This window comes from Ambystoma mexicanum, chromosome 7p, assembly GCF_040938575.1.
Source record: "Ambystoma mexicanum isolate Mex_15411 chromosome 7p, UKY_AmexF1_1, whole genome shotgun sequence".
Classification (NCBI taxonomy): domain Eukaryota; kingdom Metazoa; phylum Chordata; class Amphibia; order Caudata; family Ambystomatidae; genus Ambystoma; species Ambystoma mexicanum.
In genome coordinates, this window is record NC_090939.1 from 138,215,874 (window position 1) to 138,238,853 (window position 22,980).

Sequence of the window (22,980 nt, forward strand, 5' to 3'; positions counted from 1 at the left end):
AGCATCAATAGGAAAAGCTTCCCACTACCCAATAGCACAATTCTAATCGGTCCTTATCTTGATCATAACATAATTTCCCCGGTTGCAATAAGGCCCCACTACTTTGTGCCATGTGGGGCACATGCTGTATCACTGGGGAACCGGCCCATGGGGAATCGTAATAGGACAGGGGCATATGAATTGCATGGGACTGGTGGACGATCGTCATTGGTGGGACGTTGGGATAACAGCTGAGGCAACTTAACAAAGACTGAAGGATACATTGATTCCAATGTTTTTCTGTCATGTTTTGTTATTTTGCTTGTTTCTATTTTGGTTTTGTTAATGTAGTATGTACTTTCATGGCATTTTGGTCAAATTAATTTGATTGATTGATTGATGAAGCTTTTCCCAGACAGCATCTTCTCTGTTCTTGCTTTTGATGTTTTGTTCTTATTACAGCCTGAGGAGGAACTAGTTGAAGAAAAAGCAGAAGGCTTGCATGAACTTCCTCAGGAGGGAGAAGAGGTTAGTGAGTATCATTGTTTTATAAGGTGGACATTTGCTGTTCTCATTCTCAGCAAGTAGAAAGAGTCATGAAAAAGAAGGATGCTTTGTTTCATTTAATCTCTATCCCTAACCATATGGTGGACCAGATTCTGAATGCCATCTCTATAAAGGACAACAATATAACTACCAGTGACACTTACCCTATCATATGGCCATATAACCATAAAGAGGCATGTGGGATTTTGTCAAAAGGATCGCAAGACCTGTGAAATGTTCTACAAAAGCAGTCATAAGAAACTATCCATTTTGAATTAATGTCTACCTGTTTGGAATAAACTCTAATTCCTAGTGAATGCTCTGGTATTATGGGCAATGTAACCATGTGTAGACCACAATGAAGTCTGGTGTAATGGGCCAAAGATGTTCTTCGACCAATACCCCATTTTATGTTCACCTTTGCCAAAATTCTATCTAAAACATATCACCCATGAGACATTTCAGAACATACTGATAAATAACACTGACATTGACTCCCTGTTAGACCCAGTCCCTTTGTGGATTGTACGATCCAAGGTTAACCTGTTTGCCTAATTTCTTCAGGAGTATATATATATATATATATATCTTCTTCAAGAAGGGATTGTGATGCCTCCCATCACCATTTCTCAGGCGTATTACTAATCCATTTGCACATGTTTTGGATCAAACTGTTAATTTGTAGTGTCCTAACAGTACGATATTGCATTGCATAGGCACTGCGTGCACTGGGGAAGCGAGAGCCATCACGAGCGTGCCTCGTGATGGGAGAACGGGGAATGACAGAACAGCTTGAGAAGGTGGAACGTGAGATGTTGACGGTTGGGGAGAAGACGGAGAAGAAGCAGCGTGTGATTTCATGTCCCCTAAGATAGACTTATATTAATATATTATCATTATAAGTTATTACTTAGATATATATAAATAAACACACGTTTATTTAAGTCCTTCCGTGTCCTCCCTTACTTCAATGGTGACGAGTATGATCGGACTTTGCGGCCGTTGAGAAGGATCTCCGGCTGTTGCGAAGGTAGGAACGGCGCCGCCTGCATCCCGGCCCTCATCGATTTCCGACTTCATTTCTCTCCGGTTGGCCGTGCGAGCTGCGTGGCGGTTGTATCTAACCTCCTAGAGACGCTGATTGGTCTCCCGAAGCCAGCAGGAGGAAGCCGAGTGGGCTTTACTGGAACACTAGAAGGCACTCCCTTTTCGCCACCCTTTCGCTGCCGTATGCTACGCCAGATGAATAAAATTGAGATACTAGCAACAGCCGTTTTCAGTGGGCGTGCCAACATTTAAGAAGTGCAGCCAACACCTCACAGTTTTGTTTACGAGTTTATGCTCCAACTCTGCAAGGAGTGTGAACAATCATATGAATGGATAGCTGTTCTCCCACAGTGAACGCTGTTTAGCCTACAAGAAAGCACTAAACCGCCACCTGCAAAACAGCAATATTTCATTCAAGCTGTATATGTTCTGCAAACAAAAGCACAATTCTACGTAGTTCGCCTGCCACTATCAAAACGTAATCCAGCTCATAAGTGTAGCACTCTGCATTTGCAATTCAACACTTAAGTCCACATTTCTGCTAGGTGCCACTGCTACAATTGAATCCCAGGGTGAGAGTCAACAGAATAGAGTATTACCTCTGCTCAACCTGCCGCGTTATTAAAGTCACTCTCCTCCGTTTTATCTTTCATTGACATGACAATGCAAGGGGTTCACCCTCCTAATATGTTTCTTCCAGAAGTGGGAGAGCCAATTCTGCCCTGGAAGCGATGGCTCAAATCTTTTGAGCACTGCGCGCAGGTGGTGTGTGGAACTACTTATAGTATTGAAAGAAAAAAGTCCTTACTTTTACACTGTCTAGGACCGGCGGGTCAAGAAAAGTATGATGATCTCCCAGACTTAACAGATGAGGAGAGAGGGGACATGAATGAATAGGACATTGCAATCTTCAAACTCAATAAGCACTATGAAAAGAAAATCAGTACTATTTTGGAGAGGTACAAGTTTGGGAAGAGGATTCAAGAAAAGGATGAGACCATAGAGGAATACATCACGGCATTGAGTAAATTGGCCCGGAATTGCAAGTTCAATCAGCAATTAGAGGAGAGAATCAGAGACCAATTTATGCTTGAATGCAGAAGTAGCAAAGTTAGAGAAAAACTCTGGTCCGAGGATGATCCCTCACTTGATGTGGTCCTAAGACTAGCCAAAGAGGTTGAACACACAGAGACTTGTGTACTAGCTTTGGAAAACAGAGTGAGAGAAGTTACAATCAAACCTTCCATCAGCTCAATACAAAATGACCAAGATGAGGAAATAGGAGAAGTAAGCAACAGTAACAAGACAATGGCTCCTAGATATAGAAAATCTCAGCCAAAATCCTTAAAAGTAAAATCCATAGAGAATCCTCGAAGGTACAAATCAGATAGAGAGGACGCCAGGATGTCTATCCAAGAGGGAGAGAACCAAAATAAGAGACAAAGTTACCAGGGAAGGAGGAGTAGAACCAAACAGAGGTCATGTTATAGGTGTGGTAGCCCCTCCCACTGGGCGAACAGCAACACTTGCCCTGCCCTGAAGTTGATTTGTAGGAAGTGTGGTGGCGTAGGTCATTTGACTAAGTGCTGCCGGAGTTCGTACCGTGAAAATCCAACCCTCAATTGGATCGAGGATAGTGACGCAAAAGAAGAATGCGTATTTGTACTCTCTGATGAAGGTGTACAGATTGAAAGCCCTAGGGCAGAGGTAAAAGTAAATGGTTGTCCCATTGAGATGATGATAGACTCAGGGGCCAAATATACCCTCATTCCAGAGAATGTCTGGAGAGCCTGTGGCCCAGAATATTTATGTGAAGTCGATGTAAAACCCAAGGCCTATGGCGGAGCTAGAATAGACCTGATTGGCTGGTTCATGGCCACCATAGAGTTCAAGGATAGATGAGTAAATGGTTGCATCTATGTTTCAAGAAATGGAGAAACTTCATTACTCAGCTGGACCCATCAGAAACTCCTGAGGGTGCGTCTGGATCCCAGTGCTAATGCTACTGTGTACCAAATTGATGGGGAAGCTGGAGATAACCTTCAGAAAATCAAGGATGAAGTATTCAGAGAAAATATAATAGGATGTCTGAAAGGGTTTTCACATCGCATCCTGCTTAAATCAGGTTCAAAACCAATTGCTCAGAAACTTCGAAATGTGCTTCTGGCTCTCAGAGATGAAGTGAAGAAGGAATTGCAGAAACTGGAGAACCAAGGTGTGATTGAGAGGATTGACGCGGCTGAGTTGGTGTCACCTAAGGTGATTGTAAGGAAAAGTTCTGGAAAGGTAAGGCTGTGCATTGATTTGCGAGAACTTAATAAGTGTGTTATTTGGGATCGGCATCCCCTACCGAACATTAAAGAACTGATTTTGACTTTAGGTCCGGCAAAGTTCTTTTCTACGTTAGATCTCACAGCCGCTTATCACCAAGTTTGACTACATGACCACTCCAAGCATTTGACGGCTTTCATAACGCCTGAGGATTTATACCAATATTGCAGAATGCCTTTTGGCCTAATCTCAGTGGCATCAGCATTTCAGAAAAAGATATACAAGGTCTTAGCTGGGGAAGAAGGTGTTGCATTCTTTCAAGATGATGTTCTAATTTATGGTAACGACCAAGCGGAGCATGACACGAGGTTGAACAGAGTTCTCATGAAATTACACCAGGCGGGCCTCGTGCTCAGTAAAGACAAGTCCAAATTGAATAGAAAGGAGATCGAATACTTGGGACATGTGATCTCAGGTGACGGCATTGCACCGAAGAAGGACTTAGCGATTCCATTAAACTAATGGTCACACCGTGTAGCAAAGATCAGCTCAGAACATTTCGAGGCATGGCAGAGTATTATGGAAAATGTATTGAAAACTTCTCTGATCATACAGTGCAATTAAGGAGTCTACTGAAAATGAACAGAAATTTCCTATGGAATGACAAGTGTGACAAGGAATTTAATTTCATCAAGGAAGCACTCGCCAAAGCTCCTTCTCTCAAAAGTTTTGTGAGAGGAAGAAAAACAGTAATTACTACAGATGCAAGTGAAGTGGGTTTGGGAGCGTCCTTATCCCAGTTTCATGATGGACAAGAATTGGTGATTGCTTTTGCTTCTAGACTTCTCAAAGGGGCAGAGAAGAATTATTCGACGATTGAAAAGGAGGCTCTGGCAATAAAGTGGGCCACAGAGAAGTTTAGAAGTTTTGTATGGGGTCTACGATTTAGCATTTACACTGACCGCAAGCCATTAGTGGAGATGTTCAACACAAAAGGTCTTGATAAGGTTTCCAGTAGGATCAGGAAGTGGGTTTCCAGGCTCCAGGAATTCGATTTCAAAGTGGTACACATTCCAGGGTCAAAGAATTATACGGCCGATTGTCTGTCACGGTTGTCGGGTGTTGATGTGGAAGAGGACAATCCAGAAGAGGAGGAAGTTGTTTGTGAAGTATCCGACTGTTCCATATCTAAAGAAGAATGGGATGAGGAAATGAAAAAAGATAATATATTATTGGAAGTAATGAGACGTGTTGAAGAAGGAAGATGGAACAAAAATAGTATGGGTCAAGATGGGGCCGAGAATTTCTGGGAGGTGTGAGGTGAATTATACCTGCAAAGTGACTATCTGATGAGAAATGATAAACTGGTTCCTCCGAGTGGTCTCAGAGAAAGAATATTGCAGATGGGTCACGAAGGGCACCAAGGAATCGTCAAAATGAAGAGGAGAGTCAGGAACACATACTGGTGGCCTGGAGTTGACCGTCAAGTTGAAGAACTAATCAAGAAGTGTATCCTTTGCATGAGAAGTGACAAAGTGTGTATGGGGACAAAATATCCCATGGTTTTGAGAGATATTCCTGAAATGCCGTGGAGTAAGATTGCCATGGATGTTATTGGTCCGGTATGGAGTGGTGGTTGTGCTACATTTTGTCTGGTCATCATTGACATGTTGACAAGATGGGTAGAGATAGCTTTTATGCCACAGGTGGCTACACAAAAGATTTTTGAGTTCATGGAGGAGGTGTGTGAACGAGAGGGTTATCCTGAGGAGGTTCTGACGGACAATGGTTTGCAGTTTAAGTCAAAAATGATGGAAACATATTTTACTGAAAGGTCCATTAAGCATCAGTGTTGTGCGATATATCATCCTCCGTCCAATGGGATTGTTGAGCGGTATAATCGTGTAATCAAGGATGCTGTGAAATTGGCTTGGGCCAATGGGAAAGATTGGCAGACCTTTGTGAAGCAAACTTTGTTAGCGCACAGGTTCACGCCTCACGTCACCATGGGGGTATCTCCCTTTGAATTGAGCAGAGGCAGACGTGCCAACACCAAGCTTTTCCGTGGGTGGATGAATGTCATGGTTGGAACAGCAGTGAATCTAGAAGGGGTGAGAGACAACATTAGGAAGACTCAAATGTCCAACAAGATTCTACATGATGTAAATAAATTCAGGTGGGGAATTCCACCACAGGTGGGTTGTTCAGTGAGAGTCAAGCTTCCAGTACCATTAAGGAAGAATGACTGTCACTGGTCTAAACCTGTTAGAGTTGTGGAAGTTTATGCTCATGCTGTAAAAACCAACGATGGCAGGGTCTGGAACAATGAAAGAGTGATGGTTTTAGGTGAGAATGATGCTGATGAGTGGTCTAGGTTGGAAGAGAGGAGAGGAGAAAAGAAGGGAAAAACTAAAGTGTGTGGTGAACAGGGCAGAGGAGATGGTCAATATGGCATGAGACACAGGGGATTGTTTCATGACTCTGCAAGCGCTTTGTCCTTGGCAAACTTTCCAGATGAGCGTCCGTCGATGGTCAGAAGGAAGTCCAGAGCAGGAAGAAGCTACAGACAACCAAAACGTTTCTTGGATTATGTGGATTTTTAGTGTTTATTTTTTTTCATGAGGAAGGAGGATGTGTAGTGTCCTAACAGTACGATATTGCATTGCATAGGCACTGCATGCACTGGGGAAGCGAGAGCCATCACGAGCGTGCCTCGTGATGGGAGAACGGGGAATGACAGAACAGCTCGAGAAGGTGGAACGTGAGAGGTTGACGGTTGGGGAGAAGACGGAGAAGAAGCAGCGTGTGATTTCATGTCCCCTAAAATAGACTTATATTAATATATTATCATTATAAGTTATTACTTAGATATATATAAATAAACACACATTTATTTAAGTCCTTCCGTGTCCTCCCTTACTTCATAATTACACACTACTTTGCATGTTCTGTTTGCCACATCAAAGAGAACAATGATTATTAACACAAAATGTGCATCTAGTTGCTTCCACCCCCTCACATCTAATCATCATAGACTGTGAAGCTCCAGAATATCTCTTGTCTGGGGGATGCATACCACCAGTCATTTAATCAGTGTTCCAGACAGTGGTATTTATACAACATGTCAGTAACTTATCTTTAGACATTCCATCAGTTTCAACATGCTACATCATGAGGCATTCATTATTTTCCATATCCTGCCTAAATATACCTCTTTGTTATGTTCTTCTTCAGATAGTTATTAAATATGTAGGCACAAAACAAGAACGGCAAATCTGCACTTCATAAACAGATCATACGAACAACAGAATGCAGCATTTAGATACCAGGAGAGCATTTAGGCACACACAAACTCTAAACAGTTCAGTGAAACACAAAACGCACATCTTATTAAAGTATCACATTAGCACAATATGATAAGGATATGTTTTTTAAATTACACATAAACACAGCAAGCACATATGTGAAAGTGAATATCTACAGTGTAGCACCCAAGATACACAGGTTTTGTGGTAGTTAAGCAATGCTGAAGGAAGACAATGTTTGCTTTTCAACAGAATAAGGTGGTTACATTCTCATGCTGCTGCAAACACAATGGCCCTCATTCCGAGTAATTCCTTAGAAATCTGCTAATACCAGCAATCCGGAAATAGCGGTTCGAATGGATTGTGTCCTCCAACGTATTCCACATCTTTGACATGTAATGTCCACAGCTGTGCACTTCGGAAACATTTTTGGCAGAGGGCGTCCTGCGTCGATGGCGTCGGATAAATGTCCCTCGAAGGCCTCCGTCGAGGGCGACGTCACCGGATGTTATAAATTGGATGCACGGAGCCTGTAGCCTCAGTTACGTTTTTTCCACAAACTTGTCTGCTTTGGAGACTCGGCGCGCCTTGTGTATTCCTTGTGAATGTCTTCTTCTTCAACCCCTCCGATTCCGCGGTCTGGCTTCAAGACTTGCTGGGACTGCAAGTCAAAAATGTCGATTACCGACTCGCATCGCATTTGTTTGTGGTGCTTGGGTGAGAGTCACGACACCAACAACTGTTCCAAATGCCAGTAGCTAACTTCTAAGGCCTTGAGGGAGCGTAAGGGAAAGCTTCAGGTAGGTAGGGGTTCAAAACCCAGTAGGTCCCATAAATCCAAGTCCAAGGGGATGTCCATCAACGATTCGAGGAGCGACTCTCCATGTCGGGAGGAATCCCAGGGATCTCCGTCCCGGAGTGGTTCCCGCCATTCATCCTCCTTGTCTCGGCATTCTAGGAAGCGCCATCCTGGTCGCCTTCCCCGTCCTCCTCAGAGAATGGTGCCGCGAGGAAAGTGGCTTGCCCGACGAAGTCCTCAACTCTAGAGGAATGGGCTGCCTTTACGGAGCAGATGTTAGCGATTTTTCAATCGCAGGGCACAGTTCCATCCATGCCTTCTAATGAAGCCGGCAAGGAACGGTCTCGTACTGTGGCGCGCACGCCTTCGGGCTTGGGTCCTCGACCTGGCGCTCATCGGGAACTTTCGAGGTCCCATTCGGACAAGGTGTCAGGCTGAGAGGTCCTGTGTCCGCGGAAGCTGCTGAACCCCCGACAATCCCCCTGAGATGTAATTCCCAGAACTAGACTTCAATTCAGCTCTGTAAACTACACCCCAAAGGGAAAGGGGGAAGTGGATAACAAAACAACACCAGGCAGACTGCGTCAAGGCTAACCAGAGCTGAACCTGCAGAGGATATAAGAATAGCAGATACAATTCCTTAATTTACTTACGAATGGGAAGACATTAATCCTTAACTAATAATGAAGAATCATACCTGGCTCTTCTCTTGAAATTTCTTAGAGAAGCTGATAAAGAAGCTGAAAATCTCTCTTACTTGAGACACTTGAAATTCACAGCAACTTCTTACTTTAGGCAAATCTGGAAATCTTAGTTCATTGTCTTTTTTCCAAAATTCCCTGGATGTCCAGTTAGATTGTCTTAAAAAATATTCTTTCTTTTTCTTTCAAACTTTTCAAACTATTTATAATTATATTGAGTTTTTGAATCCTTGAAGAAAAAACACGTGTTAAACGCACACGCAGGTTATCTCCATTCAGATGAACGATGAACTTCACTTAGAAATCTTCCTGGTTGAAGAACACGCGCAAAGAGTTCACTTACGAACAAATACACGCGATCAACAGAATCCACACGCGCAAAAATCCACACGCGCAATAATGTTCTCGCGCGGAACACGCGAAATAAAAACACCCGCGCTCTTGAGTTCAAACGCGACGAATTGATTCTCACGCGAAGGAACACTCGCGCTAGAAAACACACGCGCTCTTTATTCCACACGCGACGTATTGATTCTCACGCGAAGGAACACTCGCGCTGGGAAACACACGCGCTCTTTAGTTCACACGCGACGTATAGCTTCTCGCGCTAAGGAGCACCCGCGCTCTGAAACACACGCGCATTTAAAATGGCACGCGACAAACAGCTTCTCGCGCTCGGAACACCCGCGCTAGAAAACACACGCGCACTTGAATTCGCACGCGACAAACAGATTCTCGCGCTAAGGAACACCGCGCTGGAAAACACACGCGCACTCCGGGAGTTCAATAGTTCTAGTACAAACACAACTTTTCACGAATTTTCAAGGGGAATGTCATTATGATGAACAGAGTTACAGTACAAATAAAGTCACTTATCTCCTGAGCGAATTCCTAAGGATCTTCTGCTTTTCCTGTCTTCAAAAAACGAATTCCTGCCAACTGATAGCTTCTCCTGTAACCCCCAAGAAAGTAGCCGCTCAACTGCTGACGCCTGAAGGATAAAATCCACCAGGCCTAAGACTAAAGCAGGAGCAGCCACTAAACACGTCCTCTCAGATGGGGTTTTGATGATGAAAGGCACAGAGTGACAGTTTAGAATGTTCATTGTTGTTCTGCATTGTCTTCTAACCAATCAGAGCTGTCACTGTGAGGCTCCATTTTGCCTTGGGTCAGAACCAGGATTCTGAATCAGCAAGTTAAGGCCAAACCAACTATAATAGAAAACTTCCCACCCACACAAAGCTAATCTGAAAAGGATAAATAAAGAGAAATAATGAGAAGGAAACTTGAATAAGGGAAGGAAACCTGACACAAGGCTCAGAATAGTCGTAAGAGACGTGCTTCCAGGTCTCGGTGCTCGTCTCCAGCGAGACCGCAGAAACCTGGTAAGGGCTCAAGGTCAGCGTCTTCTCCATCGGCACCGTGTCCGTCGGATACCGACGTCGAGGCTTTGCCCTCGTTCCAGCCCTCAGCGCCGTTATCGAAAAGGTTTGTGGATACATTGCGGGCTCAAATTAGTTTACAACCATCCCACACTAGGTGGGTGCCTTCTTGTCCCATTGTAACTCCTTCCCCCCTTATTTTATGTCAATTAAAGTAAAATATATTGGCCAGTAAAGGGCAAGGCACATTAGAATTTTAGAAAAAACAATTGCAACGAAGTACAAGCCACACACATATGAGTAAGCCCTGGTATTGCTAACATTTCCCCTATTGCTATCTATTGTTGTGTTGCTGGTATTGAGGGCCCTCGTTTCAGCCATGTTTGTACCTACAGAGTGAAATATAATGGGTTAAGTACACATTCATCTTTATTATTTACTTTTTTATACTTGTCATAAAATATTTCAGTACTAATTTCCTAGAGGGCTGAAACAGGTAGATAGTGGGGATACTGAAGAGAGAGAGAGAGATAGAGACAACTAGTCATTTTACATATTTATGTACACATTTTCATTTTGCAGTGCATGTAATCATATAAGTTATTTCTCCTTTTGATAATTTTACACTTTACTTCCTTCTTTAACTCTTTGGTCAGTGGCATACTTGTTTTAAATATTTTTTTATTACCTCATGGTACAGCCATGTCATGCTCCTCCTGCTGTGCTGCTCTCCCTCAGTTGTTACGCTATGATGTGCTTTTCGTATGTCCGAGAGATGTATCCAGTATTTCAAGCTCTTCACCTTTACTGCTGTTGGTGTACAATACACTACTTCATATGGGCCATGAAATCGTGGAGCATTCCATCGTTTTATGAAACTATGCACCTACACCATCTCTCCGGACATTAACTGTGCATTGGGGCTGTCTGTTGCAACTATAAACGTGTCCGTTTCATTCTATTGTGTGAAGGGTGGTGCAATTTGTTTTGCTATACTCTGTACTGCTTTTGTCAATTGTGTTAAATATTCATGGAACTCCAATCCTAATATTGTGGTTGTTTTGTGAGCATCTGATGCTTTCCGTATTGGAGTGTGCATTTGTGTCCCTGTCACTATCCCGTGTGGGGACAAGTGGATGTCTTTGCTTGGCTGTGTTGTCAACTGACATAGCGCTAGGGGAAAGCAATACACCCGATTTCTCTTTAGGGTGTGACACAATTTGGACAATCTGCTTATGAGAAGTCAGTTTATCTTTTCTACATATCCATTCGCTTGCGGGTGATAAATCGAGCATCATTTGTGGTTGATGCCTAATAAAAATGTTACTGCCTTAAACAAGTCATTTACGAAATGCGTCCCATTGTCGGACGTATGACGTCACAAATTCCCCACATTGGGAATACCTTTCTTACTAAAAATGTCACAGCACATTTCGCATCCGGGTGGGCACAGGGAGGTCTTGCCTCCACCCACCGTGAAAAAGGGCAGACCACCACAATGAGATATCTAGCTCCATTGTACCTTTCTCCCATGTCTGCATAGTCAATGTGCAATTCACGGAAGGGTCCGATGGGGCGGGGCAGTGTCCCTCTCAATGTTCTTAGAGTCATTCCTGAATTATATGTTTGGCATGTTATGTATTCTATTGCCAATTTTCCCACATGTTCCTGCAATCCCTGCCCAATGATATGACGTCACTGCTATTAATGTGTGCCTGGCACTTCACCAGGGCCGCTATGGAGGGTTCTGCTAGTGCTTCTATTAATTATTTTAAGAGATCTGCATGCTGTACTGTGGACCCATCTGTTCTTCTGAATCTTCTCCCCCCCCACCTTGACAACCCTCTATGAACCGTTGTCATCATGTACGCGTAATCCGTGTATATTGTTACTGCGCACCCTTTTGCTGCGTGAAGTGCCTCAATCAATGCTATTTATTCTGCTGCCTGCTATGAAAAATGCATTGGTAACCTTTTTTGTACAATAGTCTCATATTCTCCATCTTCCAACCGTACTACTGCTGCTCCTACGTGCTTTTCTCCTGTCTCTGGACAAATTGATGCTGACCCATCTACAAAATGCACTTCACCTTCTTCTAGTGCGTTCTCATTTGCTTTGGGCATGTCATCACCTTCCCCTTCATAGGTGGCACAATCATGGTTTTGCATGTCCTCCACTGTGCATGCCTCTGTGATGAAGGTTGCTGGGTTTACTGTTTTGCAACGTACTATGTGTATGTTGAAGCTTGAAAGTAGTATTTCATATTCTGTGGCCCTTTGTGTCGTCAGTGTGGATTTTGATTTTTCAAGAATGGCAAACAAGGACTGCTCAGCAAATAACGTTACTGAACAACCCATTACAATTGTGGCGCTCTTCTCAATGGCGAACGTGGCGGCTGTGAGAGCCTGTTCGCACGCGAAGTGTCCTTGCATTATCGTGTCGAGTGTGCCGCTGTAGTAAGCTAGGGGGTGTGTCCTAGAGATGTTTTCTGCACCAACACTGCTGTCATGAGTCTCCCATCGCAGTGTGAGAATAGGAAGATCTTGCGGTCATAGTCTGGGGTAGCCAGAACTGGTGCTATGGAGATGAGATCTTTTAACATGTCAAATGCTGTATTAATTTCTGGAGTCCATGTGATCCCTGAGCCCTCTTTCTGTGCCTCTTTTAGTGCTTGTAACAGGGGTCTGGTGTATGCTGCATTATCTAGTATCCATGACCGGGAATAGTTACATATGCCGAGAAACTTCTGCATGTCCTTCACTGTATGGGGCCTGATAGTTGCTCGTACTGCTGCTGCCCTGTCTGGGAGTAGTCTTTTGCCATCTTTTGATATCAGTTGTCCCAAATACAGCACTTCTTTTAGACAGTACTGTAGTTTTTGTCTGTCTACTTTGTACCCTTTGTAGGCCAGTAATTTTAACAGTGTTATTGAATCTGATCTGCGCTGTTCTTCACTTTCTCCGCAAATTAAAAGGTTATCTACATATTGTATTATTTTGCTCTTTGTGACAATGTTGCCAAGGTCTTCATGGAGTATTCTATTGAAAATGCTTGGGCTCTCGTAATATCCCTGGGGCAATCTGCAGTGCTCATATCTTTTTCCACCCAGGGTAAATGCTGTTAGGTACTGTGAGTCTGGGTCCAGTGGTACTGAGAAAAATGTGTTTTTCAAATCCACCACTGTGAATCATGTTGCTGTCTTTGGGATACTACACAAAATTGACGCGGGATTTGGGACAAGTTGAAATTCTTTCTGCATGACGTCATTAAGTGGGCGTAAGTCCTGTATCATCCTCCAAGCCCCTCCCTTTGTTTTTTTTAATTGGATAAATTGATAAATTGCTGTATTGCAAGGTGAATTTGATGGTACAATTATCCCCTGTTCCAGAAGGGCATACATGGTTTCTTTTATCCCCTCTGCTGCTTCTCTTGACAAGGGTTATTGTTTTACTCAGGGTACCACAGCACCAGGTTTGAGCTTTATCTTGACTGGGGTCACTTCCTGCAGGAGCCCTACGTCATGGGGGTTTGTTGTCCACAGTGTGGCTGGCACCTGTTGCATGTCGTCAGCGACAAATTCTGGAGGTGCACTGACAATGGCCATGAGGGGGTTTGAAATGGGTCTGTTTTGAATTATTATGTCGCATGGAATACATATTTCCATTATTATTTCCCTATCAGTGTCACTGTCAGTGAATAGCTCCTCGTCTGTTAGGTCACCCAGCGCCATATTAGGATCTATGCATAGAACTGTTCTCCACTCTCACCCATGTGCGTCCAACCCTATCACTGCTATTCGTTGTGCGAATACTTGCACACCTTGTAAATCTATGGACAGTATCGACCCTGGTACCACTTCAGGGGCAGCCATGGGGAGAAACACAACTTCGGAAGGCACTTTCCATTCTTGTCATGTGATTTCTGGCACTACTGTTGCCAGAACTTGTATCCCTTGTATAAACATGTCTGGGTTGATTGGAACACCCCGAACTGTTATGTCATTAGCAATTGTGTTCATCAGTAACATTGCTCTCATGCACATATACCTGGCATTGAGCACACTATTCCCCTCTATGTGAAGGAAATGGTCATGTTGAGCTTACTGAGGAGGTCCCTCCCTAGTAAATTTATTGGTGAGTCTTCATGATACAATAGGGGTGCTCGCACCGTCTTTCCCCCCACTGTTACATCCAATTCTTCAGTATAGGGAACCATGACCACCGCCCCAGAGAATCCTTGCGTTTCCAACTTCCAGTCCGAGAGCGGAAACCTGCCTTCCTTTAGACACGATTTTTTCACCCCTGAATCCACCATGAAGATGAACTGTTTGTTTCCTATTTCCACCCCCACCAGTGGTTCCTCGTCTGGACTAAGGGTTGTCGATAGGATTGCACATGCAAATGCTCTCTGTGGGCTGTCCTATTCCGATATGATATGATATGACTGGTTATTTATAATGCGCTTAATACCCAGAGGTCTCTAAGCGCAGACCCGGGGATCAAACCTGTGTTGCTCCGTGTCGTCTTACTTCCAAGGTGGGCACATTGCCCCTGAGCTAACCTCCCATGACACTGGGTGTCTACTTGTCCCCGGGTGAGTGAAAACGCTGTCCCCCACTACTGTTGCCCCTCTAAATGGCACTGGCGCACCATTCGCTGTGGTAACGAATGGGTTACTGCGTGTGTTTACCATGTGGTTTTGTTGTGTGAATCGTGGCTGTCTTCCTTGTGGTGGTGCTCTCTGTTCTTGCTTATAACAGGGGTTAATTTGTTCTTGTCTGTATCCACCCATAGGAAAGTTCATATGGGCAGCCTGGGTAGGGATGACCGTACTGTTCATTCTGATAATATGCCATGGGGCGGGTGCGACATTCCCTTGCAAAGTGGCCCCATCTATCACATGACCAACACGTCCCTTGCCCTCCCCCTCTGGGTCCTTGTCCTCCGTACCCTTCCCATTGTCCCCGGGACCCACCTCGTACTTCCCTTCCAGTCTTTCCCTGCCATTGGGGCCCTCCATAATGCTCCTCTCCAGCCCATTGCTCCTGCCTGTTTGTTTCCCAGGTGGCTGCCATTTTTGCTTGTATTGCTATTGGCCCCTCCTCCCCTTCTCCTTGCCGCTCCGTGGGGAGGGCAGCTGCTACTGCCACAACCTTCACCAATTTAGTCTGCACAAGCTTTGCTTCGTCTGCCATCGTTTGCTGTGCAATTTCTTTCTCCCGCTCTTTGATCCTTCTATCCCAGCAATTTTATCAAGGGCCTTCTGCACTTCCTTCGGGAGGCCTCTCTTAATGATGAAGTAAAAGAGGGAGGTAGATTGGTCCCAAGCCGTGCCTGTCTCCACCCTCCACATATCCTGCACCCGAAGAATCTAAGTCGCAGCATCTTCGTCCTCCCCCATAGTGCATTGCATCACTGATTGTAAATCGGGCATATCTGGGAAGGTGCTCCTCAGTGCGTCACACACCTGTGCCCTCACATTGTTAAATGATGCCCCAACATGGCAGTCACAATCCAGTGTCACCCCCGGGAACCCAGCCTTCACCCACATTCCCTTAGCCTGGTCACCCACTGCGGACACCAACAAACGTTTGACGTCACCAATTGCCAATGGGACACCCGCTGTATTTTTCCCAAAAGCATATATCCACATACTCGCCCCCCCCCCCCCCGAGAGTGGGGGCAATGTTTTCAGTAAATTAGCCTTGTCCATCTGTGCCCAGGGAACATAGTGAGGCCTCACCGCTCCTTTGGGTATTTGTGGCATCTGTACATTAGACTTCCCTTTTCCTTTACTCACCTTTGTCCCTCTCTTCCATGTTAGAGCCATTCTCCCAATCCTACTTCTTAACTTTCCAGGGTGCCACCCTTCTTCCTCTCCTTCATCACTCAGTATTGTTCTCCTGGGTGAACTTATTCCACATGCTCTTGCTCCCTCTTAACGCTCATCTATGTCACTCCAACATTCTTCCTCTCTGTCAGAAGTTATACTCACTTGCCTCTCACTTGCTTGTTCCTCTTCTCCTCTGCTCACTCGTATGATTTTTAGGGGTGTTCCACTAATCTCCAGTTGAGCTCACTGGGGTAGTCGAGACCTGGGGTGGCGGTGCCTGCTCACCCCCGGGCATGAGTTGGCTTTGCTTGCATATTTCTCTTAACCGTGTCAAATCAGCCTGGGTCATTGTTATATGAGTTTCCAAATCTTGTATTAAACACCCTAAATTCACTGGGGGTGTGCATGTTGGCCTGAACAAGCCTTTTGGATCATAAGAGGGAGGGGGAGCCACTGCCGGTGTAGGGGTGCTTGGTTTGGGCACGTATATGGGTTCACTATACCCCTCGCCGGGCTTAGTTAGTAATGGGTACAGTTTTTTGGGTTCCTTCCCATCCTCCTTAACCCCCCCCCCTCCCCGTCCTTAGTTGTTTGGGGCAGTTGTTCTGTTGTGACTTTTAATTGGCGTCACTTACTCGAACAATCTCCACAAATCTAGCACTTTTCTTCTATTCTGGAGTTGCTTACCTTTATATTTAATTGATACATATGTTGCTACGAGATCCAATACTGACTTGTTGAATGGCCCTCCCTCTGGCCATATTTGGGACTTTCCATCCCCTTGATTTCTGTTAACCATTGCTCATGGTATTTTTTTATCTTCTCGCTGTAAACGGGGAGGTGTTGGCATATGTGCATGAATGGTGTTTCTGCCCCGATCATGCGTTTTCTCTTTGCTATTGGGTGCGTGCGTGGGGTCATGCACACTCTAAAACCACCTTTTATATTGTCGTGTTACAGTATATTCACCACAAGAACCTTTGCTCGTGTGACTTGTTCAACAAAACCTTTTGACCATAACCTTTTCTCAAAACCTTAATAACTTTCTGAAAATGGAACCTCTATACCATCAATAAAATGATGAAACACTGATCACATAACATTGAACATAACACATTGACGCACTCTACTTACACCATATAACATAAAACATGAACCCTACCACTCTACTCCCATACTACCACTCTGCCCTGAACCCAGGATTTCCCCCTTGCTTCTTATCCCCCTCTTTCACCCTGCCCTGGTCTCTACTGGACCGACCTCTAGACACTTGCTCCTCAAGATAAAAAAGAAAAAGAAAAGAGCACAACTAAGTTTCCGAGCCTTCTCCTTATACAAGTCAATTACTGTCAGAATATTGCACAATATTGTGTCAGGGTTCGGGACTACAGGAAATTCTGCTTCAACCACATCATTCAGTGGGTGCAAATCCTAGATAAAACCTCACGATCCACCCTTGGATTTCTTGACCCTGCTGTCATAATGCGTGTAAAGTGGAATATATCCCTTCATCTGCTTCTCTGGACAAGGGGTATTGCTTTGCTCCTCTGTCAATTTTATCTTCACTGTCCCAACCCTTTTAGTACCCTTACGTTGTGGGCTCCCTTGATCCATAACTTAACCATTTTTGAATTGGTAACAGTTTCTCCTTTATTTGAACTGGGCAAGGTATCTGTATCTGTAATATCATTTCCCCTCCCTCTTCCTCATTGGAGAAAAACTGTTCATCTGATACTGTAATTGTCAGTGTAGGGTCGATGCATAGCGCCGTTCTCCATTCTATGTTGTCTTTGTCCATACCATACAAGGTCCCATTGTCTTTGCGTATCACTACTTCTTCTAGTACTGAAAGTGGTAATTCCCCATAAATATAATAACAAACATAGAATAGACGGACACCAATGGACACACCCCAGTAGGGAATGAGACCAGGAGAACTTGCGAGTGAGTAAAAGTTATTCTTTATATAAAGATAAAATGGGGCGCCGAGAACTCTGCTACTCTGAGAGCGCTCTGCCAACATTACAGGTAAAACACATTATAAATCTAAAACGCGTAATCTATGACGTGTTCTACAATGGATACATGAGTAAATTTAATTGGACAAGTTAACATAAGACATTATACAATGTGTAATAGTGCCGGTGCTGGTTGGCTGAAGTTAAACTTGTTACTTCCTGAGGCGTGTGGGGCAGCTGGGCTCATCAGGGAGGGGGCGATAGGTCACGTTGTGTCCACACAGCTACATTTTTCTGTCTAAGCTAGACTTCACAGTAATCGTGGGCATGCACGATTTAATATAGCACACAAGGTTTATCATAACACATTAGCATTCATAAATTATAAAACAAAGTGTGCATACTTGACCCAACCCAGAGTGGGGCATCTGTGCGGTGGTCTGGGTGCCTTATCGTGCGTGTGATTCTGGGGCACATTCATCAGGTGCCTCGAGGATCAAACAAGGGTGTCGGGATTTGTTAGTACATGGAGAATATATGGGTGCTCTGGATTAGTTATATGGGGGGCAACTGAGGATGACCCATGGTCTGGGGTCCCACCACTGCTACATCAAAGCGGTGAGGGGCTTGAGGTTCATTCAGACAGTAACTCTTAATGGTGGGGGCTGTTTGAGCGTGGGCAGTTTTGTGGAGACAAATGGTCTCCAAGGGCCAGGCTCCGGCCTGATCACATACAGGACAATGATCTCAGACAAAGAGGAGAGATACAGTGTCAGCTAGCAACAATTTGTGCCCAAGCTTCAGTGAGAACAGGACAGCTGCAGCGCAAACAGTGGGGAGGTGCTGGGGGCTGACAGGTTGGCTGTGTGCAGCGTTGGACAGGGGAGATATCCAGGCTTGCCTCTAAGAGTTTCATGTGAGGCCTAGTAAAATATGGAGTTGTGGTAAATACAAAATGGAGTTCCTGGGGTCCTGCAAAACACATTGCTTAGGTGTCATTCAGTGGCTACCTCCCACCCATCATTGGGGTTCGGCCAAAGGTTTACTAGCACCAATTGAATGAGCATAACATATGCTTCGCCTGGAATGTAGGAGGGCTCAAAACAGCTCCTTCCTCCCATACAGTACTAACACTACTGTTGTCCCTTTCAGGTCGTCCTTCTGGCACTCTGGTCTGAACAAGAATTCTGAAGCCAATCATAACTCCTTCCCCTGTATTCCCAGGATTCACTCTAGCAGGATCTCGACCCCGTACAGGCACATTCTTGGGTACAATGTCTGTGCTTGCAGGGTGCTTTGAGCGTGTGCTGCCAAGAGGAGGGCAGTGACACGGACATAGTAAATGCCGGGCATAGTGCACACATCCTATTCTCCATGAATTATATTGTTTCATTTAGTTTGCTGAGCAAATCTCTCCCTAGGATATTGATAGGAGTGTCTCTGGTATATAGTAATGGTGCTACAATGTGCTGTGTTCCTATTGTCAGTGGTAAATATTTTGTAACTGGAACCGTGACCACCGCCTCGGAGAAGACCTATATATCCATCACCTTGTTGGATAATGGGAATTCCCCCTCCCTGATGCAGGATTTAGTTGCTCTTGTGTCTATGAGAAAGGAGAATTCTCTTGGTCCTATTTTCACTGCCACCTCAGGTTCTTCTTCGGGGTTGTCGGTAACTGCTGGTACTAGACACCTTGGCTTTCTGTGGGCTCCCCTATTGTTGCATGTTATTTGGTCGGTAAGGGAAAGGGTTTTCTCCTATAACGCTGACTCCAGTATATGTCCCAACACCACGACGGTTCCTACTGCCACTTCTGGAGGTTGTATCGTAGCATGCGCTATTATCCTGCCATCAGTTGTCCCCCCATGTATCTGCGTCCCTTTGTGCTGCAAGGGCGTCTGCGTGTGTTGTGACTGCCCGGGGAGAAGCAGCATCTGTTGCCACTGCAGTTTGACTCTACCGCTCCCTTGTTGCTGTGCCACTTGGATCGCCTGTGCCTGAGCATGCTGCACAAAAAGGTCAAGTGTGTGCCAGGTGTCCCAAATTCTAGCATATGTAACATGGTTCAAAGACCCTATACCAGGTCCTGTACACCCCCTCTTACTCGCTGTGGGTACCCTCTTCCCACAGGAAAAATGCCTCCATGCATGTAATTCCCCTGCGGTGGTGTTCCCCATTGTGGTGTGTATTGCTACTGAATGTAGCCTCCCTGTTGCGGTATATTCCCGGTGGGGAAACCCTCCTTGCAGTGCCAGTGCTACTACAGCAGTATCTGGCACGAGCATCGCCCCTTCCATTGTATACTTTGCTAATTTCTTTTGCACCAGTTTATTTTCTGCCTTAGCAACATTTTCCGCTGCCTGTCTCCTACTTTCCTGTTTTTGCTTACAATAGTGTACTATCGTTGCCTGTATTTTGGGCCAGCCTTTAGCTTCAATGCCCACTATTTTATCCAGAGATGACTCTACTTCTGTTGGCAAGCCTCTTATAAGAATGTGATAGAACAAGGTGTGCACTAGGACCCCAACCGGCCCATAAAGCTGGGGGTTGACCAATAACACTTTAAGATGAGTAGCAGCACCTGCGAGATGGATGGGGATGCAGATTAATACTCTAGCATCAAATCAATAATGACTACTCAATAGTTTGTCAAAGGGAGTCCATTTAATGACAAGTACAAAAAATGGGGAGTTCATGAATATCAGCAATCGCTCGATCTTCTTTCTCGCTTCAACAACTCCAGCGAACAAACATATCATTTATACTAAAAACTCATCATCACTGACATGTAACGATTAAAATGTTGCATGCAATTCTACTGGTTCTAGGAAGGTAACCTTAATATAGGTACTATATGGGAGGATTGGAAAAACACTGTCAGGTGGGGCATCTAAGCCCTACCTTCAAAATGGCTACTGTATACGTCACTAAAAGTATGATGTCTCATTGGTTCTACTAACTATAGGACCCTAGATTACTTGGTCCACGATGATTGGGTTGGCAAACCCCACTCATACTTTTCCACTGGCTTAGCAGCGTGCAGAATAGCCGGCCAGGTGCAGGGAGTTTGTCTGCACCCCCAGCTTTCATCCAATTATTGCTACAATCAGTCATCACCACAGAGGTCATGTGTCAATTACTTCTTTGGGGCTGGCCTCGAGACTGCATCTCTGTCTGGAAACTTTCAGATATCTGTGCATGGCACAAGGCCACGCATAGGTTTGAACGTTTATTCCCTTCTCGCTTGGCTGGTCACGTGATTCAGACACTGTGAAATCGTCTTATTCTTCCTGTAATTTGTCTATTTGATTTAATTTTGCCCACCACCTGCCTTCTGTGACTTATCTTGACCTTCCTGAACAGGATACTCTGTTCTTCTCTTCATTCATTGTATCCTATCCACTGTTGGTCTATTTCAGCAGATACAACCTTGGCTTCTGGGCACGATTTGCATAAGTCTGAGTCTCTTTCTGTCTTTAGTTTTCGATTTGCTTGCTGCAGGGCTCTTCTCCTGAGACCTTTAGTAACCTTTGGTTGATTCTGCTCTTGTGCATAGTGGAAGTATACTTATATAAGTACTCCTTTTGAGGTAGATATGTATAGGTGGTGCTTGCCGCAATCTATCCTATTACTAAGCATAAGGAAGCCTCACAATTCTTTGCTTCTTGTGGTTCCATGCATATGTACACGTGTAAACTAACTGAACATCTTCATTATGCTCATGGCATAAGATTCTGATATTTTTACATCGTTATTTCACTTTTAGGTTCATGATGACCCTTATGCATGGTGTTTCGTCTCTTTTCATCATTCGCAGGTCGTCATATCTATTATGTGTGAGACAGTCTGGGTTCTTGTGACGTCACCATTCGTCTTCCTTCAGTATCTTTTTGCCTTCTTCAGTGACTGTGCTCTGACACTCTTCATTTTGTTTCATTTGTCGATATGGCTTCTTCAATGGGTACCTTACTGTCCAGGTTTTCTTAGGTTTAGGTACTGTTCTTTTGATAGGTACTGGACAGAGCCTCACTGCGGCTTGCTGCTGGTTAATTTGCACATCATACGTCACATATTTTGCCGTGAATGTTGCTGGTACTTCAAAATGGACAGTTGGAGTGCGGGTCTTGCTTGGGACCTCCTCTAGACTCCCCCCCTCTGGGCGATTCATCGACCACTTTGACTTCTGCTTTTGTATCCCTTTTTACTTCCTCCTCTGGATCCACACATAGAGGTTTGAAGAAGTACATCTTTGGGGTCCATATCTTTATGACTCCCTTCAAACTTCCTGCTGTTCTCACGTGTTCATCTTTGTTCCATGTCATTAGTTGAAATTGTCAATTTGAGCTGCAATAGATCCATTTTCCCACATAATTTCTATGTTTCCTTGAATATCGAAACTTTGTTACTTCTGGTACATAAATGCTGGCCTTTACAAAATCCCTTATTTCTTCATCAGTCAGGTTCTTGGGTTTCCATTCTGGTTCGAAATCCATCATGATCTTCATTCCTATGGCCTTATTCACGGTTTTCTGGCACTGAGAGATTATTATCTTGATAACACAGAATCCGAGCAGTATCATCACTAGCAGAGCTCCTAGGAATTTGAATGCATCTGCCATCCATTGTGGAACCCATGAGAATAGTGATCCAAACCAACTGTCATTGTCCGCTTCGTCAGTTTCATAAATCATTTCATTCTGTAACTTTGTCAGCATACCTATGGCCTCTGTTAAGGTTCCATTTTCTTCGTTGTGAGATGGTATAAATGTGCAACATGATTCTCCAATTTTTGCACAAACACCTCCATCCATAGCTGTGATCATGTCAAGGACATATCTATTCTGGAGGGTCATTAGTAGGATTGCCCTTAGCTCTTCTTTGATTGTGTTGAATCCTTTTATGGTCGTGTTGATGGTTTGCAGTAACTCCCATCTGGTTATCTGCAACCATTTAGTATTTGCTCCAACTTGAACTTGTGGCATAAAAATTGTCATGAACACTGATGAGGTTAGGCTGAACAGTCTGTGTTCATACGGCATTGCATGAAAAGCTTCTTCTGATTTAGCTGAAAAGTCATTCTCTCTCTTCGTTCGATTCATCAGTTCCACAGATCTCCTCTTCCTCAGGTGAGCATCTGCTTTCGGGAAGCTGTCAATA

The 22,980-nt window shown here is 44.4% G+C and overlaps 1 protein-coding gene across 4 annotated transcripts in view; it reads left to right on the top strand.

The window, feature by feature from the left end:
- Window positions 1-22,980, top strand: part of TEX55 (testis expressed 55) — a 543,889-nt gene that overhangs the window by 87,605 nt on the left and 433,304 nt on the right. For all 4 annotated transcript variants that reach the window (XM_069635919.1, XM_069635920.1, XM_069635922.1 and 1 more), the window contains exon 4: window positions 442-507. In XM_069635919.1, the coding sequence (XP_069492020.1) occupies window positions 442-507 (66 nt within the window). The remainder of the gene's footprint in view (window positions 1-441; window positions 508-22,980) is intronic.